This window comes from Thunnus maccoyii, chromosome 11 (assembly GCF_910596095.1).
Source record: "Thunnus maccoyii chromosome 11, fThuMac1.1, whole genome shotgun sequence".
NCBI lineage: Eukaryota > Metazoa > Chordata > Actinopteri > Scombriformes > Scombridae > Thunnus > Thunnus maccoyii.
The window spans coordinates 32,303,070-32,323,134 of NC_056543.1; the positions used below are offsets into that span (position 1 = coordinate 32,303,070).

Genomic DNA, 20,065 nt, shown 5'->3' on the forward strand with positions numbered 1-20,065 from the left:
AGTAGGTAAAATACCTCTAAAAGAAAAGGAGCCTCTGGTAGTTGAGTTGCTAATATGATGATTTAAATAAGGTGAAACAAAAGAGTGCAAACTATAAACAGGAAAAATTATGATTGAAAACTTTCAAGATAATAGCGGGGTCATGGAAAACTTACTTTAGCATTTACTGGGGCTAAGGATACTTTTCATCCTGTTCCAGAACTTTTCAGGGATAAGATAATCTTGAGAAAGACTATTTCTATAATAGTTGGACTTAGCATTCCTGGTTTCTGTCTTACAGAAATTTCTTATGTATTTGTATGCTTCCCAGTTAGCTGGATCCCTAGTTATTCTATATTTTGAGCAGGCCTTATCTCTAAGTTTAAAAAGACTTATTAATCTGAACTAATCAATGGTAAATGTCTACCTTTAACTTTCATTGTTTTCCAAGGGGCATGTTAATCAACAACTTAAATAAATTCACTCAAAAGAAAATTCCAAGCATCTTTAGCATAAGGTATCAGCTGAAACCTGTCCCACTCTGACTGCTGACTATGCCTCATTTGTGAAGCAGTTTACTCCAGCAGAGCTGAGTTACTTTAAAATTGGATTGTGCGAAACAGCTAATACTGTATAATATCATCTTCCATTTTGGACTCTCGAGTCTACATTCCCTCCAAGGTCAGCACTCTCAACACTGTGTGCAGTTCATAAATGATGCAAGTTTTGTAAGGTTACCAGTAGAATATCTTAAGCATCATTCCATGTTTTGTAAAAATGAAAACTACTAGTCAGAGTTGTAATTATATGTTTACAAGCTCAAATGCTCAGCAGTGAGTCTAAAACAGTACTGTGCTTACTGTGGTTATGAGAATAATCCTGTCAATATAACTTGAGTATGATGGTTATGTAGCCTCGTTCACTTGTGTTGTTGCCTTGATTAGATTATTGGTGTGCATGTAAACATGGCCACAGTAAACTGTCTTTGTGTGCAGCCCTCATCTCTGCCTCCAAACCTTTCAGTTCACTTGGGAAGAGTCATCTCAGTTAACATCACACTATTAGCTAGCTAACTAGCAAGCTATAAAAGTACAGACATTCATGGTGCCCAGAGGATGAATCCAACTGAATTTAGTGATTCCCTGATTCCCTTACTTTTTGTCTAGCGCCACCATGACGTCTTCACAAAAATTGACTACAGACATTCATAATCCCCAGAGGATGAATTGTAATAACTTTAATCACCTGACTTTTCATCTATTGCCATCATCTGGTCAAATCTAAAATTATGACCAAATACCTGCTAAACCAATTACATTCCCATCCTCAGCAGTACGTTGTGTAGTGCTAATTAGCAAATATTAGCATGCTAACTCACTAACCTAAGACGGAGAACATGGTTAACATCATACTTGCTAAACATCAACATGTTAGCATTGTCACTGAGAGCATGTTAGCCCAAAACTGTCCATTTTCCTCCTGTGGCTGGTGGAGGAAGGCACAAGTTTTTAGTCCTGTCCTGTCTTTCTTTGACACACTGTCAAAGAATTAATTAATAATTAAAGAATTAAACTTTTCTTCTGTTCCTGGGTTTGTTTCCCCACACATGTCTGGAGGCTCTTTTGTTTTAGATGTCTAGGTTCCAACTACATTCCAATTTTACTCCCAGGAAAGAATTTAACTACATATCTACTACAGATAAAGTCACTGAAATGCTGTTGTTTATATGTAACCCACAAGATATCTTAAAAAAAAAAACCTTCCGCTAACCAAATTTACCCAGTTTTAACTTGGATATCTTTTGACTCGCAAAAACTGAAATCAGTGCTTACTGGCATTGCTGAATGACACAATGACAAGCTAACACTGTAAACAAAACCAGTCAAATAGATCAGTGATCTTTAGATCCTGGTCAGACAGAAATTAAACATCTGCCAAATTATTTTGAAAATGCCACATCGAATTTTAATGATTACAACCAGAAGTACTGAAGACCTCCAAAATGGCTGCCAGATGGAACTGCTGTTTTTTCAGAGTAGGATGAATGGAGGGCCTCAGTGTTACTGTACACCTGCTCCCACATAAATACTCCTGTTTACTTCTGAATATCAGATGATTCCCTGCACATTTAAAATGTGTAGTTTCTTTGTGAGAGTGACTACAGTTAGTGACCTGAAGTTGTATGTTCATAGTTGTTCATATTTCATGATAATTGAACTGCATAAGCACATGATTCTTGAATGGAGATTTTCAGTGGCTCAGTGTTACAGAGCTGCACAAACTGTATTTGTTCTTTCCCAGTGTGAGATTATTAAGTTGTGAGGAGTGAATGGAAGCTATATTTCAAGGGTTATTGATCATTTACATCACTTAAGTGTAATATTGTGTCTTAATTTGCCCAAAACTGATTTAAAAACCTTATTGTTTATTTATTTATTTCTCCTGCTCCAGCACTAAATGAAATGATTTCATTTACATCAACCAACTCTACCGTATCCTGATATGCAATGTGACTGTTTTTGGAGAATATTTGAAGGGCTATAGACACTAGATGAGTTTATGAAGTTAAATATTAGTCTTATTAAGCTGTTTATTTTAGAGAGTTTGATACATAGAGGATTAGATTCTGAAACTGAAGAATGTGGATATTTGCTGTTCGCACTGCAACTTTATAAATCATAATTTTGCCTGACCGTGTAAGCAGCTGATTGGCTATTGGATGGACTCACAGAAAATGAATGAATATAGATGTCTTCACTGGTACCTAGCCTTCATCTTTTGATGTTATGGAAACAGATAGAACACTGACTTTTTGAAAAGCAGTGTAAGCTGAGTAACAGAGTACATAACATGTTAATGTCTGTTACCATGGATGTCATAATTCAAGTTAATCACTATTTATTCATATTCTGTGAATTTATTCCTGCATTAAATTTCAGTTGATGTTGTTTCCACTTTCTCTGCACAGATTTTTAACTTAGTGCTGATGTGGGTGGATTTCCTGTGTGTGAGGGTATTATTTTTATGACTTGTGTATGATATTTGACAGTGTTAGACTGAGTCAATAAATGCAGTTTAGGGATGCTGTCTGTTCTACAGTGTCATTCTCTAAAGTTGAGTTATTAGGTCTTAAAGCAGTGTTTGTTTTAACACTTTGGTTTTAACCTTTGGACAAAGCCAGGCTAGCTGTTTCCTGTCTTTATGCTAAGCTAAGCTAATTGTCTCTTGGATGACTGATTTTCACCTAACTCTAGGCAAGAAAGGGAACGAGCATATTTCCCAAAAAACAACTCCTTTAATCAGAGGTTTTCCCGACCGTGTCCAGGGCTCACAATCTTTGAAGTAACTGGATGCGGAACATCTGAATCACCATTCAGGTCCTGTAACGTGTGACAAAATGATCTCAACTCAAATGTTCACTTAATGGTATGAAACTTGAGGCACATCCCCTCTCTGGTGTTGTTGTGGATGTCCTTCTTGACCTTTCCCCGGCCGTCCACTGACTCTTGACTTCATGTACGACCACTTATTACTGCACGTTACTGACTTTCCACAAGCAAGAGCAAGAGGTTCAAATACTTGTGAAGACTGCAATATAGTTTAAAAGCTCCAAAAAAGCTAGCAAGTGGACCTTTGTGTTGAGATAATGTTGTCACACATACTGCTCCCAAGGTCAAGAATGATCTTCCATACAGTCCCATGTTGTTGGGTTTCAGTAAGAAAGTCACAGGACCTTTTTGGGTCAAGTACAAACTTATGGACCTGTGAAGACCTCTAGCCCAAGGTATTCAGTCATTGTACATGTAGGAACACTTGCAGAAACACACCTCACATTCATAAACACTGTTGTCTAAATCCTGTGCTGCCCTTCTGTCTTTGTTTCTGCCTCTACATCTCTTTTTCTTTCCTCTCTTTCTTTCTTGTTCTCTTCTCCTCCATCCTTCCTTTCCTCTGACTCTGGTCTCCCAGGATAGACTGTGTCTTCCTCACCACATCCTGGAGGAGAAAGGCCTGGTGAAGGTGTGTGTCACGGTCCAGGCCCTGGTGGACGAGGCCTCCTCCTGACGTGAGCAGTGGAGGACGGATACGAGCGGAGCTTCCTCTGACTGACACGTACAACAAACACACACCTGGATCAGCACGCTGACTTGATTTCACATAATGCTACAACACACCTCTGTGGTCATTCTGCATCCTTCCTAGCAACAGAGTGTTTTTATGATATTTTGGATGCAAAATTGTGTTAAGGGAACTAAACCTGTCAGAAGTGGATTTATTTACTAATTCATAAATGGGAACGTCAGCATGGATTAAGAATTTAGTATAATACCAAGCAGAAAGACTGGTGGAAGAGCCAAAAATTTGACTGGTTGCAGGTGAATTCTTGCCATAAATGTTGTTTTCTATCAGTTTCTGGGGGACATGAGTGAAAATAACCTCCCCCCCCCCCCCATTTCTTCAGGTAAAGACAAACACACACTTTTAACTGAAGGGCATAAATACACCTCCACAATTAGTATTTTTTATTATTCTAATTATTGTTTTGGGGTTTTTTAAAATTTTATTTTAAAAATTCTTACACTGGTTGGTACCACGACCACTGTGTGTGTGTGTGTGGGGGGGGGGGGGTAATCTTTGATTTCAAGAATAAAGTCAAAATATTTTAGGGGAAAAAGTTATTATGTTATGAGAATTAAGTTAAAATTTTGAGAAAAATGTAATAATATGACAAGAGAAGAGATATTAAGAGAAAATTAGTTGTATTCTGAGAAAGACAAAAATGAAAATTGTAATATTGTAATCATGGCTTTATTCTTTCAAATGATTTCTTCTCAAAATATTGCAGTTTTTTCATTCATATCATTAGATTATGATTTTATTTTTGTAATATTGTGACTTATTTTGTCATAAAATTATGACGATATTCTGGCCATGACATGGTCATGAAATTATGGCTACTCTCATAACATGACAATTTTTTTAACTAAAATATTACAACTTTATTTTAGAAATCTCAGATATTTGGCCCTAATACTCATGCAGGGACATTTGAAAGATGCAAGATTTAAATTTCAATTAGCAGGCAGTGGAGCCTTTTATAGTATTCAGTCTGAAGTATGTCACCCATTACTTCACCTCTTTATATCATGCAGTCTATGCACACTTAAAACTCTTAACTCATTTTACAAACCATCAGTTATCTATCTTCAGATTATAGATTTCTTTCTTGGTTTCCGGTGAAGTGTAACTTGACTGTGTGAGTGTTTTGCTTCCATTCTTGCACGTTTTGCTCTCAGTTCCCTGAAGAGAATAAAACCAAAATGTTCTAGTCTTAACATAGAGGGAAACAACTTTTAACCACCATTTGTATTTAAATATAAAGATATTTATAATATAAAGAGAAGCTGAGATAGGAGTTTGGGTTGTTGTACACATTCAAAATGAAATATCCCAAAAGTATTTTTCTCTAATATATTTTAGGTATAATTGTGTGTGTTTTCTAAAAGTTTGAAATGACTTTGTGTGGAGCATGTCCCTGAACCAGGTGTGAGTCTGTTAACCTGCCACTGTGGGAACACTAATCTGTGTTTATCAAGCCTCTCTCCAGGTAATGATATTCACTCTGTTTTTGTTTTGTTTTTTTTCCACACCCTGCATTCCTTCACACTTACTGGTAAACGTTGTTCACGGAGGGGAAAATGTGCCTGAAGGCATTTTTAGGCATCTGTCAGTAAAACTACTTCAGCAGTTAATGTTCACTTTGGATTTGGTATTTTTTTATGAGATGCAGCTTGTTAATGTGCCAAAACACATGTGGTGCTGATGAAAAAAGACACAAAAGCAACATACAGTCACTAAGGCTGAATTATACACTCCATGTAGCCGAGGGTCTGTGCGACAGAAAGTTCATCAGCTTCTGTGACTGTGAACATCAGAGCACTGCCCCGAATGTTTCAAGCTCAAACCCCCGATCACCTGCAGAGCCTGTTTTCACTTTGATCCTTTCTCAGCACCCGTACTGCCTGACACTTGATAAATGATCAGTTATGTGTTTTGATTTTTAGATTTCAAGATGAGACAGGTGCAGGGTCAGTGAGGATGAGATCTCATGCAGCCACACCTCTGGGTCAAACAGGCAGTGTGGTCTTCAGAAAACCTGAAATCACCTGGGTCAAAGGCTGTTCCTGATTGGTTAGAAGTCACAGCCGCAGAGTTTTAAAAAAACTCATAAACACCCGTAAAACACATTGTTTTTCTACCCAGAGACGATTACTTGCTCGCTACTTAGTGGAGAAAAGTATGCCAGGATATGTTGTTACACAGACACAGATTACACTTTTATCACGTCAGTTTTGTTGCTATTATCCTGCAAACTGTATTAAACAAGCGAGCACACGAGCGTTAGTCCTTTTCTAACTGTTTGTGTCGAAATTTGTCCAAATGTGTGAGACTGAGGCCGGAGTTGTTGCTGTGTGAGATTAGAGATTCTACGACTCAGGGTAGGTTTGGGTTTACCACACTGTTGATGCTTCATTCCATAGCCTGCTACGTCAACAGTATTTCTGTGTGTGTGTGTGTGTGTGTGTGTGTGTGTGTGTGTGTGTGTGTGTGTGTGTGTGTGTGTGTGTGTGTGTGTGTGTGTGTGTGTGTGTGTGTGTGTGTGTGTGTGTGTGTGTGTGTGAGAGAGAGAGAGAACAAGGGAGTTGCCAGTTGGCCTTTTGAATTACGTGGCAATGCAGACTTGGCACAAACCGCGACTTTAAAGGGGCATTAAGTAATTGTTGACCTTTGTCAACCTCTGCTGACAAGTAGAACAAATCGCAGCTCTCAGCAGCACTGACATTATCTTCTTCCATATAACTAGTGTTTCCTTTCAAAACATTACTGAGTTTACAAAGTTCCTGAAGATGTTTAATCAATGTTTTTTTCATTGTATCTTCAGACCTTGGGCCAGAAACCTTGTTGGTTTGATTATTAAAGAACAGAGATGCAAAGCTTTTGCTGTGGCTGAAAGAAACGTAGCAGCTGGAAGTTCAGACAGGCCAGGGCAGGATTTTATGTAGCGGATAAAGAGAAGAAAATGTAGCAAGCTGTAATACCTCCTGACTGATCTGAGCAGGTCTGTTAACATATTTTTTTTTTTAAAAAAAACAAGAAAGAAAACTTCTTCTGTATCATCATATCCTAGTTCACCAGATTTTTCCAGGATTTACAGAACAGCAGGGAGAAAAGAAATGGGACGATTAAAACTAAGGAATTGTAAAAATATCATAATTCTTTCTAATATTTATCTGTTTATCTGTTCACTTCTATGACTTTTTCATGGCTTAGTAGTCATTGTGATGAAGAGGAGGGGTAGCAGGCAGCCTTGAACAGTCTGTACAGACACCACAGGAGCACAGTCAGTAGTTTAGCTACAGATTTACTTCATGCCCCTTTAAAACCCAAATCTCTGCAGGTCTGGGATTGTGTCATGTTTCTCCTAGATGCCATAAGAAGACCAGCAGGCATGTATGACTGAGAGCTTTTTTCTGTACATATTATGCAGCTTGGTATCCAAAGCTTAAGCTACTTAAAGATTCAGCAGTAAAAAAAAAAAAAAAATTAAAAAAGATAAAATGCTTCCACTGGATAGATTTGTCAGTTGCCAAAACAAACATGCTCTCTCTTGTGATAAAGGATCACATTTAAATGTACATATTATTTATCATAAGGATTTCCTGTTTGATGATGAGTGATGAGTTCTGTTTGTGTCTACGTCTTTGTGTACCTTTATATTTCACCCTAAAACACTCACATCAGCAGACTCTAAGCACCTGTTCTTCAGAATCATAATCCACAATATCATAGGATTTAAAGGGGACATGTGCTTTTTGTGGTTTTCTGTTATTTATATCCAGTTATGATGTCAGATATCTATATTAAAAATGTTCCAAAACTTGAGGTTAACGTACACAGAAATGCTTCCAGCGAGTCAAAAGTCAGGGCTTCAACCTGCTGTGAACACTTTGTTTGCGATGGTTTTTTTCTACCTTACAGATGAGCTGACGTTAGATCGTAGCGCATGCCCATAAACCATGTTTCAGTAGCCTTTGTTGCTAAGGTTGTTGCTAAGGGATATCGGCTCGAACATGGACGGATGTTTTTGAGAAGTTGACATTTCAAGTGAAGAGTGAAAAAAGAAGTGAAATCCTGCTACTGTTTGTTTCATGGTTTGTTGACGTGGCCTCCTAAGGGGCAGCTTCTGAGAACTGGCCAATCAGAACAGAGTGGCTCATCTGGAGGGGGGGCCTTAAAGAGACAGGAGCTAAAACAGCCTGTTTCAGACAGACTGAACTGAGGGGCTGTGTAAATGGCCAGTATGAGTTAAATAAGGAGTTTTTTGAACTCTTAATCATGCAGAGATATTCCAGTAGAGCCCCAGATTAAAATCATAGATTTGTAAATGTGCCCCCTTTAATAAATGTTCATGTATTTCAACCCTATGGGCAGCTCGGTGAAGTAATAACACACATGTCCAACGAAACAGTGTACTGTATATGTGCTATTATTCTCTGATAGCAGTATTATTTCTCTTTTTTGGCTCAAATCTGTAAAAGAGAAGATAAGCAGAGCCACAAATGTCTCCTAACACTTCTGATATTTCCTGATTACATTTCTCAACATGAAATCATTTGAATTGAATCTAAAACACCTGCTGAAAACAGTCAACATTGAGCAGGGATATCAGGATTTTTATGTCAGCCATCATGTTGCAGAGATGCAGGAGATGGAAACAGAGGATTTACAGATGTTAGATAAATAATTGATGATGTTGATAACATATATAACATGTATCTCCATCTCTTCATATAATCATAGATCATATCCACAGTTCTGTAAACATCACATTGTCACTGTGTTCTTGGGAAAAGCAATAAAAACACACCGTCTGCTTCCCTGACAGAATCTGCACTTTAACCTTCTCTATTTATATCTTTGTTTTGGCAACTGAGAGAATCTGAAATCACCTTTTAATCTGAACTAAGAGCATACTGAACAGAGAGTCTAACTTTGACAAATGTGATGCAGATGTAAATTGTGTAAATGTGTGATGAAAGAATTGCCTGCTGAACGTGAAGCAGTGTTGTTTTTTTAAACGTCTCTTCTTTTGTATATATATATTGTCCACAAACAGCCTGTACTCACATTTTTGTACTTTTCTGACTGGGAGGAAATTTATTTTTATGTGACTTCTTTTCAGGTTTGTTGAAATTTCAGTGTAACATACCCTTTTGTAACTCTTTGTGAACCTTTGTGTAATTTGTTGTACAGCAACTCAGATTTACATGCATGAAATGTCCCTTTAATGTCGCCTTAACTGCTGTGAATACTGTATATACTGTACTGTATTTCTCATCACTTTATCAGTAAAGACCTCATCTGTCAAAAGAAACTGCATCAAAAGAGTGAAATTACTTTGTGCACAGATCTGTGCATGTTCAAATTAAAATAACCAGACTGTACATGATTATTTTCATGAATGTGGAACCCAATATCATCAACCTTTCCATCATAGTTTGAGATGAGTGATTACACTTTCTCTTCAACCATCAGTTTGGCAAATGTCCTGCTGCAAAACAACACTCGTAGCATTTGAATTTGAATGTAGAGTAATGAAAAAGCTTTGGATGTCAGATAGTTGAAATTGTTTTTTCCTTTAAAAAGCAATTAAGTGACTGAACATTTCATGGTGAAGAGTAAGGGAGATAGCGTTGGTTACTTATTTTCTTTAAAGCCCAACTCTTCACAGCTCTGTGATTGTGTCATGGGATCCCAGATCAAGTAAACAGTCATGTAATGCATTATAGCTTGACAACATGAAAAAGTCTCTGAATGGCCTGAACATATAAAGGAATAAATCTTGTTACCAGAATGAGAAATGTTGACTTGACAGGGATAAATCATATTTTAGGTGAAGTGGCACAAAGCTCCAGGGGTTATTTAACAAAGAGAACATTGTCAGAAAGAAATATACACACGGTATAATTCATGAAATTGATATTTTGTAATGTTTTCAATCTTCATGGTATCAGTTTATCAAATGTTAACCATCGGAACACAGTTAAATTGAACTTTCTTAACATGTTCACTCAGCACCTTCTTACTGTATGTTTGCTGTGATAACAGTGGGATAGATAGAAAATGTATCGTCCTCACCATGAGAGCTTGTCATGAAGTTAATTTGCTGATGATACAGTCCTAATAGGCCTTAATAATGATGTTAGTTATTATTGGAAAGAACTGTGACAGAAATGACCTCCAGTTGCAGAGAGAAAACAAACCCAGGATCAATCATGTGTTGGTAAATGTTAGTGTAGTTGAACACTGGATACCTATGAATACCTGGGAGTGGACTTCAGTGACAGGCTGACATGGAGTGATCATGTGATAGATTATCTATAAACACATTTGAACTGCATCAGGAAGCTAAAGTCAGAAAGCTGCTCATTGTTTTTCAAAGGCTCAATGTTACTCATGCACACTACAACTCTGAGCTGGTATTTAAAGATTTCTCCACTGTGGAGACAGTTTTTTATGTGAGATTAATGGCAGTTTAATGTGGACAAGCCAACATGGAGAGAAAAAGATGCTTAAAAAGGAAACCTGCAGCTAATCACTGTTCAATGCATATACCCCCTGAAAACCACAACATTGCATTTTCACACTCTGATTTTTGTACAGATTTATCAAATAACATGTTAATTAGTGAGTTTTAGAGACACTGGTTGGTGGATTGTTACTGTAGGACAGTAACAGGCTAGCTGTTTCCAGTCCAAGCTAAGCTAGCCACTTCCTGGATTAAGCTTTATTTTAAGTGTAAGTATAAGTAAAAGTAGAAATACTGTTGTCTAAAAACACTCAATTACAAGTCCTGAGTTTAAAATGTTACTAAAGTAAAAGTACAGAAGTATCAGAGGTAAAAGTACTTGTTATGCAGACTGTTATATTATTATAGCATACTATATTGTTTGTTCTATCACTAACAAACACGAGAGCATTTTAATGCTGTAGTTTATTGGTGTGGAGCCAATTTTAGATTCTTTGGGTAGATTGACAGTACTTTTTTTTTCTTAAAGAAAATAAAAGATTATTTATATTTCCCTCTGAAATGTAGTGGAGTGGAAGTATAAAGTAGCATCACATGGAAATACTTAAAAGTACAAATACCTCACAATTGTACTTAAGTAAATATTGAGAAAATGTACTTAATTACATTCCACCACTGAAACTAAGTGATGTCAATCTTCTCATCTAACTCTCTGTAGGAAAGTGAATAAGTGAAAGAACTATTCCACAGCTGCAATGAAAACAAAACACCAAAATGAATAACTGAGGATTTTATTCAGAAAAATACAGCTGTGACTGATCACTGACAGGTCTCTGCACCAACAGGAGGCTAGCTTAGCAAAATACATGATCATCATCAGGTCACAGAAACATTTCCTTGGATGTCTGAAAAACACTGTCCACTGAACGGTGACTCTTCCCCCATCAGTAAGTGCTGTTTAGACTGAAGGCACAAAGACTTTTAACTGGGCTGAAATGTCAGTGCTTTATTACAGGATATTCTGTAATATAATACTCAATTGTGCAGGGAGGTTGGACCAAAATAAAAACTGTAAAGTTTATGATAGATGGCAGTGAACAGGACAGAGATGTGTTCAGGCATTGAGGTACTTGGCGTGGTGCTTGATGTGGTCGTTCATGAAGGAGTAGATGAAGAAGTAGCTGTGGTCGTAGCCCTGCAGGAAAAAACACAATGTTAAGGTCAGAAAGCAACAGATTGATGTCAAAGTCTGAACATATCTGGAGATTTGTGTTACAAAATTATCTACAAATGAATATTTTGTCTTAGAGATTGTACAGAAAATTAATCAGCAATTTTGATAACTGATTAACCTTTCATTCAAACTAATAAGTAACCATAAACAAGTTTTCCAACTTCATCCAAAGACACTTCAGCTTTCATTTTTTTCATAAAATAGTCAGATGTCCATACTGGCTGTGATGAGATCCCTTCCTAACTCCATTCCAGTGGAAGTGATGAGGGACAAAATCTCACATCCCACAGTTCTCCAGTTCTCCATCCTTCAGTTCAACCAGAGTTAACATGATGTATATGTGGGCATGTGAGAAATGGGATCTGGATTCAAACCTCTGACACTAAGTTTAATAGTACAGATCAGTAAGATTCATAATAATCTTGTTCCTTAGCTGAAAGTTTATCTGTGCTCTTCAATTCATAGAAATCTAAACTGACGGGGAAACACACACACTTGCAGACTAACAGCAAATAAGATACTCTGTGTGGCCACATGGTGGCACTGTGTGTCCAACAGAGACATGCTTAAAAACCTCAATAAGGATATACACTGAGAAAATAATAGCATGACACTTTACAGAGTTCCAGTTTGCTGTTTTTCAGCCGTGTAAAGAAACACATTCAGGTGTTCAGTCTGAAGAATAATGAACTGACTTTGAGTTAAAAAAAAAAAAACATTGCAACACCTTACAAACTATATCTATATTTCAAAGGCATTACATCTCTTAACAGAGATTATATGTATACATGTTATTATTACGGTGCAGTAACAGTCATGTAGTCAGAATGAGGAGAGATTTGGCATCTAGCAGACCGTGAGAGTTATCAATGCTTTTACTTTGGTAGAGTAAAGGAACTGACCGGCTGCAGTCTGAAGACGACGGGGATTTTCTTCTCGGAGCAGACGGCGATCAGGTTGTCGGGCAGCAGCTGGCTGGCTGACAGGAACTGGTCATCACGGCCCTGATCGATGAGGATGTCCAGCTGAGGGCCGGAGTACGCCGCCGCCAGCACGGTGGCATCATACGCCTGAAAGAGGCCAGCAGGAAGAAGTGATGTCATCCTTTCACACGCTGCAGCTAAAACAAGTGTTAAAACAGGTTCAGATGTTCCCTCACCGCTCCCTGGTTTAGAAACTTTACATGAAAAGGTTCTAACACATTTTATTTCCTGTTCAAACCGCAAACTCCTACCTGTGCAATTTCTTCATTTACTTCTGACTTCTACTCTGTGTGTTCACAAAGTGTTCAGGTAACAATGTGCAGGGACAAATGCTTTTTTTAATTTAAAACCACTAACATGTTTCCACCCATCACTGTTTGTCTATGAATTTAGAGGGCAGACAGGATCCACTGATGAGACTCTGGTGGTGATCTGGTTCTGAAATTTCCACCAGTAAAGATCAGTGTCTAACCATGCAGATAGTTCTGGTTTTATTGTCCAACTTGTCTTATTTCTGCCCCGAGTACAGCAGAGGACTATGGAATTTAGTTTGTGCTGTTCACAGCAGTAAAATGACATTTTAAACATGTAACACACATCTCTTGCTGCCGACAGCTTTCATTGGAACTATGTAAAGAAATAGTCCCTGACAGCACCACAAACTAAGTTCAGCGTGTTACTGACCCTTTAAATGCAACATTAGGTCATACAAAGAAGCCTTCAGATGGAACATGAACTCGTCCTCTGCTGCATGAAAAATACACTCTGCCTTCTCATTTGGATCCCACAGAAATGAACAGGACAGAATGCAGCTGTTTGTCCACTTACATTGAGGAGGAGGAGGACGGGAGGAGTTTAATGATTACAGTTATTATCAGGACCACAGTCTGCAGTGCTCTTACCTCCCACGTGGACCTGTCAGAGCCCAGGTATCCTGAGAAGGCTTTCTGTCCCCAAGGACACTGCATGGGGTTACAGATGGGTGCAAACGCAGACACAGCCTGCAGGAGACACATGAGGACACATCAGGATCATCAGAGAGCTGCTGCGCAGCTGAGTTTACATCCAGCAGACCCAGAATCTGTTTCTACTGATAGAAGGTGAAGAGAGTAGAGACAACTGGGCCTGGAGGTAACTCAAGATGCTTGGAAACCCTGCTCTGAATTGGAAGAACTGGTTCTAAATGATAAGAACCTGGAGTATTTGTATGGTTGGTTCTTCTATCAGTACACAGAGAAAGCAGGCAGTGAGCTTAGTGGAGCACGAAATATGATTATGGTGTAGTTTATAGTCTCCTCACAGAGCAGAGAAGCCACAGCAGAAAGAAAGAAACTGAGTTAAGGGAAAGAGAAAGTTTTACTGGAGTTGACAACAACTTTGCTTGTTACTGTGAGAGCAAGGATCAGCAGAGAGACGAAGGAGTGATAGTCACTGTTTTCTATGTTCTCGATCTTTTTAAGCTTTTATGTTCAAGATATTGTTCCTTTCATTCAGAATTGTTTCCAGGGAGATGTTATTGAGTTTGTATAGTGACTTTGCTATTATAGGGACAATATTTTGTTACATAATAAATATGAAGTAACTGTTATCTTGTTGGGTTTTTTTTGGCACAGTAACGACAAATAACTGAACTGATTTGTGCCTAGTTTATAAATGTAAATGGCTGATCATTTTCATATTTTTGGGTTTGTCCTTTAATTTTCACATTTTTAGAATTCAGAGGCATATATCACATATGTCATTGAAAGACCCTGTTCCTCTACCAGTAGTATGTTGCCCATGTCAACATCAATAAAAAGAAAAGGTACAAAAAAAGAAAGTGAGGTGAATCATGGATCCCTGAGAGTCTGCAAATATGCAATAAATGTTCAAACACCTGTCTGTCCTGCAAATGGTGTTTTTATAATCTGGTTTTAATTAACATTCGGACAATTTCTCTCTCCTTTTCACTTTTTTTATTCAATATAAATACTGATACATTTTCCTTTGTGAAAAGCCGAACAGTGAGCCCTGAGGTTAGAGAGGTCAAGACAAGGAGGAAGCTGAGAAACACAGCAGATCAGTTACACTGCAGTTCCTTCAGAGTTCAACTGGATGGAAAAAACACAGAGTCACTGCTGTCAGTTACATCAGCAAAGAAAATCTACATTTGGGTGACAAGGGAACTTGATACTAAAACAACTGTATGTTTGGAAGATATCCACTTGATCTGACTGCCCCTCATCTTGTGAAGCAGGGGTCTCTGCAGCATTGTATTAAGATAGACTTGTCAACTTTTGATCTGCTACCATTTCTTTCAAATAAAAGTTTTTAATAGAGAATACTTCATTAAAATGAAAATCATGCCAAAATACAACAAACTGATTGTGATGAAGTGGTATCTTGCTGAGTTATATGCAGTACCTTGTATTTCCCAGGGTTCTTCAGGGCACAGATGAGCGCCCCGTGGCCGCCCATGGAGTGACCACTGATTGACATCCTGTCTGGGTCGGTGGGGAAGTTAGCGTTGATCAGTTTGGGGAGCTGAGAGAGAGAGATTACTAATCAGCTGAAAGTAATAAAGAGAGGTGAGTTTTTTTGGGTGCACAGGTGACATGAATCAATCATACCTCCTCGGTGACGTAGGCGTACATGCGGTAGTTGGTCTTCCAGGGGTCCTGGGTAGCATTGACGTAAAAACCAGCCCCAGTGCCAAAATCCCAGCTCTCATCCTCCCCCTCAATGTTACAGCCACCTGAAGCAGGATGGGAAATAGTTGGGGTTTCAATTTGTTGACAGTTGTTGACAATTTGTTGACATTCCCATCAGCGGCAGGTGTACTGCTAATAAGCAAATTTTAGCATGCTAATATGCTAAACAAATATGGTTGACATAGCAAACATCAGCATATTGATGTAGGCCTCGTGGGCATGTTAGCATGCTGATGTTAGCATTTAGCTCAAAGCACAGCTGTGTCTAAGTACAGTCACAGAGCTGCTAGCATGGCTATGGACTCTTATGGGAATATTTACTAAGGCAACCCTTTTTTAGACGCTTAACAGCTGAATTACATGTCTCCTTATTTACTTAACGGCCACACCGACATGGAAGAAAAACATCATCGCTGCACAGAAAATTGTATATTTGTGCTTTATCGCCACAGAATGACCAGTGCAGTAGAGGAAGACTATAGCAGAGAGAGAGAGAGAGAGATGCAGTGTGTGTGTGTGTGTGTGTGTGTGTGTGTGTGTGTGTGTGTGTGTGTGTGTGTGTTTCATACGTGGGCTGGTGTCTGGAGCTACGATGATGATGCCGTGCTCTGCAGCAGCGAGCTGACTGCCAGCTTTTGTGATGAAGTTCTGTTCCGTGCACGTCAGGCCTGCAGAGAATCACAGAGTGAAAACTGATCCCAACATCAACAGACAGGCAAGCTGATGACCTGGAGTCTCTGGTGCTTAAAACACACTGACTAAATTGTGCCTGTTTTTATGTTATATTTATAATATGCTTGGTGTATCGGTTAGGAGGGATCATTTGATTGATTCCTCACCAAACTCCCCAAAGTTTGAGAAGCCTGTACTAGAGCACTAAATGTTAATCGACTGCTAAATATGATTCCTAACAAATTAACTATTATATCCTGAGTAACATTTGATTCAAGATTCAAGATCCTTTATTGTCATTCAGCAAAACATCAGTGATGCAAAGCAGGACGAAATTACGAGCATGGCACCGTTAAAAAGACAGCATATAAAAAAGAGCATATAAAAAGACAGCTCTATAAATAAATGAATATATATATGTAAAAAACTGAATAAATAATTTCTTGCACAGGTATGAGGTGTCACGCTTTTGTCACCAGACGCCTGTGAGTATGAAGCTCTGACATCAGAGACTCACCAGAGAGCCAGTACATGACTGGACATTTGTTGGTCTCAGCCTTGGGTGGCAGGTAGACTGCAAACTTCATCTTACACTTCAGCTCAGTGCTACACAGAGGAAATGCAAATACAAATGAATTTGTAGCTTCTTTTCCAAATATTCAAACACTGACTTGTACATGTTAAAATCTTTTCTATGTGCTGAAAGTGAGGCCACATACTCAAAAGGTTCAGCTTAGATCTCACCTGTCATGTTCAAAAACCTTCTGGAATCCACCTGCACACTTGTTGGAAGACACTTGTGTGAGGGCCATCTCTGATCTGTACAACAGAACAGCAAGCATCATTACCAAAACTCATAATGTATCTGATTACCAAAACTCTGAACAGATGCAGTGTGTTTTTAGACTTTTCAGAATACAGATACACTTCAAAAAACATCCGTTGTCTAATTCTGTGTCAGATTCAGACTTGTACACTTTTATGAAAACAAACAAATGTGCCAACAGGCTGAGACATACCTGGTGTCACAAAATAGTACATTCTGTACATGTCTGTTATCTCTGGGGCTAAGGTGAAGCTTTGAACTATGGATTCTTTTCAAAATAGCAATTCACATATGGATGTTTGGTCCTTTGGCTGAAGTTTTGAGACTATGATTAATTTTAAACATAGAATTTGCACAAGCGCACAAAATAAAGGACTAGTTCATCAGATAAACCAGGTGAAACAATCACTCCCACTGGAAGGTAACTGAAATCTTCCATCAATAACAGGTTCAATTACTTGTTAAGGTAGCTGTTTGCAGTGTAGATGTTTAGGAAATACAATTACCGGTTCATTAAGTAGATAACGGTGAAACTATAACACTAACTGAACCTCTAACACGTTGTCACATTGTGCTAACTTTTAGAAAATGAATGGACAGTGTGAATAAACTAGCTGACCCCTGAAGCATTTGGACGGTGTAGAGCTGCTTCACTCCGACCAGTCAAACCTCAACAACTTAGCGTTAGCTTTCACTTAGCTTCACTCTTCAATCTGGCCATATACAAGACCACTGACAAGAGTCAAATGACTATCCCAGTTTCACTGTCGATTGAAATAACGGTATCGTTACCATTAACGTTAATGGCAGCGACCACAGTGAAGCACGTACAAAATCGCCTATCAATACAAATGACAACATCATTTCTATGCCGAATTGCCCAAAACAACATTCGTAACTTAAAAAAACTGTTATATGTGCTCAGCCAGCTTTGTATTTAGTTTATAAGCAAAGGAAATTTAAAATGGACATATTTTGAATAGAGTTTGGCTTCAGTTAAAGTGCGTGCAGGGATTAGAAAAATTATATATCGTTAGCTGCAATTTGTTGGTGTCTGCTTGAAGTTAAAGTAATTTATAACTTGTGGGAAATAAATAAAACAAACTAAACGCATGATTTCCCAGGACATACCTTAATGAACCACGGTATTTTGTTGCTTGTGTCACTGCTGTGCTAACTTCCCCGCCAGCGCAGTCCAGGGCAAAGTCCAAAAACGTCAGGATAAACGCGGTGACGTCAGAGGAACCTCCCCTCCACAGTTTACGTCCGAGACGTAATGAAACTTTATTTCAACTTTATGTCAACATATGTATGTAAGGGGGATTTAATGTTTAATTAAGATGTAAGTAGAATACAGAAACGCGTCCTGCGTATGTAATCAAACTCTCGAAATTTCATAAACGTTTACTCTCATGCTGGTTCCTGGTATACAAACATAATTTTCCTCTCACATAGCATACTACTTGTCTGTCAAGGGTCATATGTTTACCTATAATGAATTCTTATCAGAATATAACATTCCTGTACTTCCTAGAGAATTTGCTACTGTCTTTGATGATATTCCATCAGGTATTAAAATTCTGCTGTCATCTGCAACCACAGATATTATCCACCAAACTACTCCACCAGAATTATATACAGGGAATTCAGATCCTTTTTTGAGTATAGAAACTAGTAATAAATGTATTAAGAAATGAATCCAGAGGGGCACAATTAGTAAATATGCCTCTGAAACATAGATTGTAAACCTCTGAAATTGTTTAAACTAATATGGATATTGGTGTAGACTGGAAAAAATGGTTATTTCCCAGATTTTTTTTTTTTCAAATAGATGCGAGAGGTGTCTCCACTCAGATGAAACAACAACTGATCACTTTTGGGACTGTCCGTTCAGTCAGACTTTTTGGTACTACCTTAATCTTTCTTAAACCCGAAAATTAAATACATAGCGTACTTAATATTTGTTGTTGGGTTTTTCTTTTCTTTTCTTTAATTTAATTTTGTTTGTTTGTTTTTTATTTTTACTTCTGTATTGCTGTATTATGATCTGTGCATGCCGAGCATACATTGCCTTGTTACTGTTGTTGGAATGGTAAACCTGTTTTAAGTTTGATTTTGTAAATAAAGTAAAAAACATTTTTAAAAATTAAAAAAAAAAAAAAAGTCCGAGACGTAACGTACTTGTGCAGTCGCCAGATGGCGGGATACATCCATGGCAGTGCTTTGTCAGAAAACTACAGCATGTTTTTCATTTATTTGTTTATTTATTCACGTTTTAATGTCGGGTTAGGTTATTACTTGTAACAAGTTCTAAAACAAATTGTAAAATGCACAGATTATGTACAAGTACCGATGGTTATTCTGAATATTTGAATCAGAAAGTAGATGTATAAAATAAATAAGCCTGGAGGACAAAAGGCTTTTTACATACAGTATGTGCTATAGATCAACAGTACGGAGCACAAAACATGACATAAATAAATACATGCAAAAACAAATCATTAAATACATAAATTATTATTTATTTATTCATTTATTTCTGTATTTCTACATTTCTTCATTTATTTATTTTTGTATTTCTATGTCAGTATGTTAATTAAGTGGGTGGTCCTAACCTCAGTTTAAAGGCCTTTATACACTGATTTTTCTGAGTTTTCACACAGCGAATAAAAGCATTAACCAATCACGAAGCCTGCAAACCTCCAATCTGCACAGACAGCTGTTTATTGCGAAGGCCTACGTGGAGTGTTGAATATCCCACTGTATGTGTTTTGAAGATATTTACTGTATTTATATTGACTGATCAGCTCCCAGTCTGTCTGTGAGCTGCCTGTTTCACTGCAGGCAGACAGGTAGGCTCACTCGCTACAGTGGGCAGAGAAATAAAACCAATGAATAAATATATTGATTCATGTATCATCATATGCATCATCATCATCATCATGTACTTATGAAGACAAACACTGTCAATTTCTTCCCATGGAGCCGACATGCACTGATGTTGACATCATCCAGTGATGATGATCTTGTCCTTCTTCTACTCACTCAACAAAAGAAGAGGACAGCATTATATCTGTTTATTCCACACCA

The 20,065-nt window shown here is 37.9% G+C and overlaps 2 protein-coding genes across 7 annotated transcripts in view; one reads left to right on the forward strand and one right to left on the reverse strand.

The window, feature by feature from the left end:
• The window catches only part of lrch1 (leucine-rich repeats and calponin homology (CH) domain containing 1), a 93,722-nt gene extending 89,153 nt beyond the window's left edge, over window positions 1-4,569 (forward strand). For all 6 annotated transcript variants that reach the window (XM_042425482.1, XM_042425487.1, XM_042425483.1 and 3 more), the window contains one exon: window positions 3,949-4,569. In XM_042425482.1, coding sequence (XP_042281416.1) covers window positions 3,949-4,044 — 96 coding nt within the window. In that variant the 3' untranslated portion in view covers window positions 4,045-4,569. The remainder of the gene's footprint in view (window positions 1-3,948) is intronic.
• A 6,776-nt stretch (window positions 4,570-11,345) lies between these two features.
• Window positions 11,346-18,214, reverse strand: esd (esterase D/formylglutathione hydrolase). The gene is made up of 9 exons (XM_042427365.1): window positions 18,107-18,214; window positions 16,894-16,968; window positions 16,667-16,755; window positions 16,047-16,145; window positions 15,397-15,521; window positions 15,191-15,310; window positions 13,690-13,788; window positions 12,707-12,874; window positions 11,346-11,765 (listed from the first exon to the last, which is right to left on the reverse strand). Exons 2-9 carry the CDS (start codon window positions 16,959-16,961, stop codon window positions 11,685-11,687), a joined length of 849 nt encoding a protein of 282 aa, XP_042283299.1. The 5' UTR covers window positions 16,962-16,968; window positions 18,107-18,214; the 3' UTR covers window positions 11,346-11,684.
• Window positions 18,215-20,065: the final 1,851 nt, after the last annotated feature.

Bases quoted from the DNA above. Each gene is read 5' to 3' on its own strand.
- esd (XM_042427365.1), bottom strand. From the start codon at position 16,961: ATGGCCCTCACACAAGTGTCTTCCAACAAGTGTGCAGGTGGATTCCAG. The intron at 16,146-16,666 runs GTGAGTCTCTGA...GATTCTCTGCAG, and splicing joins AGTCATGTACTGGCTCTCTG to GCCTGACGTGCACGGAACAG. The intron at 12,875-13,689 runs GTAAGAGCACTG...GGCCTCTTTCAG, and splicing joins CTGACAGGTCCACGTGGGAG to GCGTATGATGCCACCGTGCT.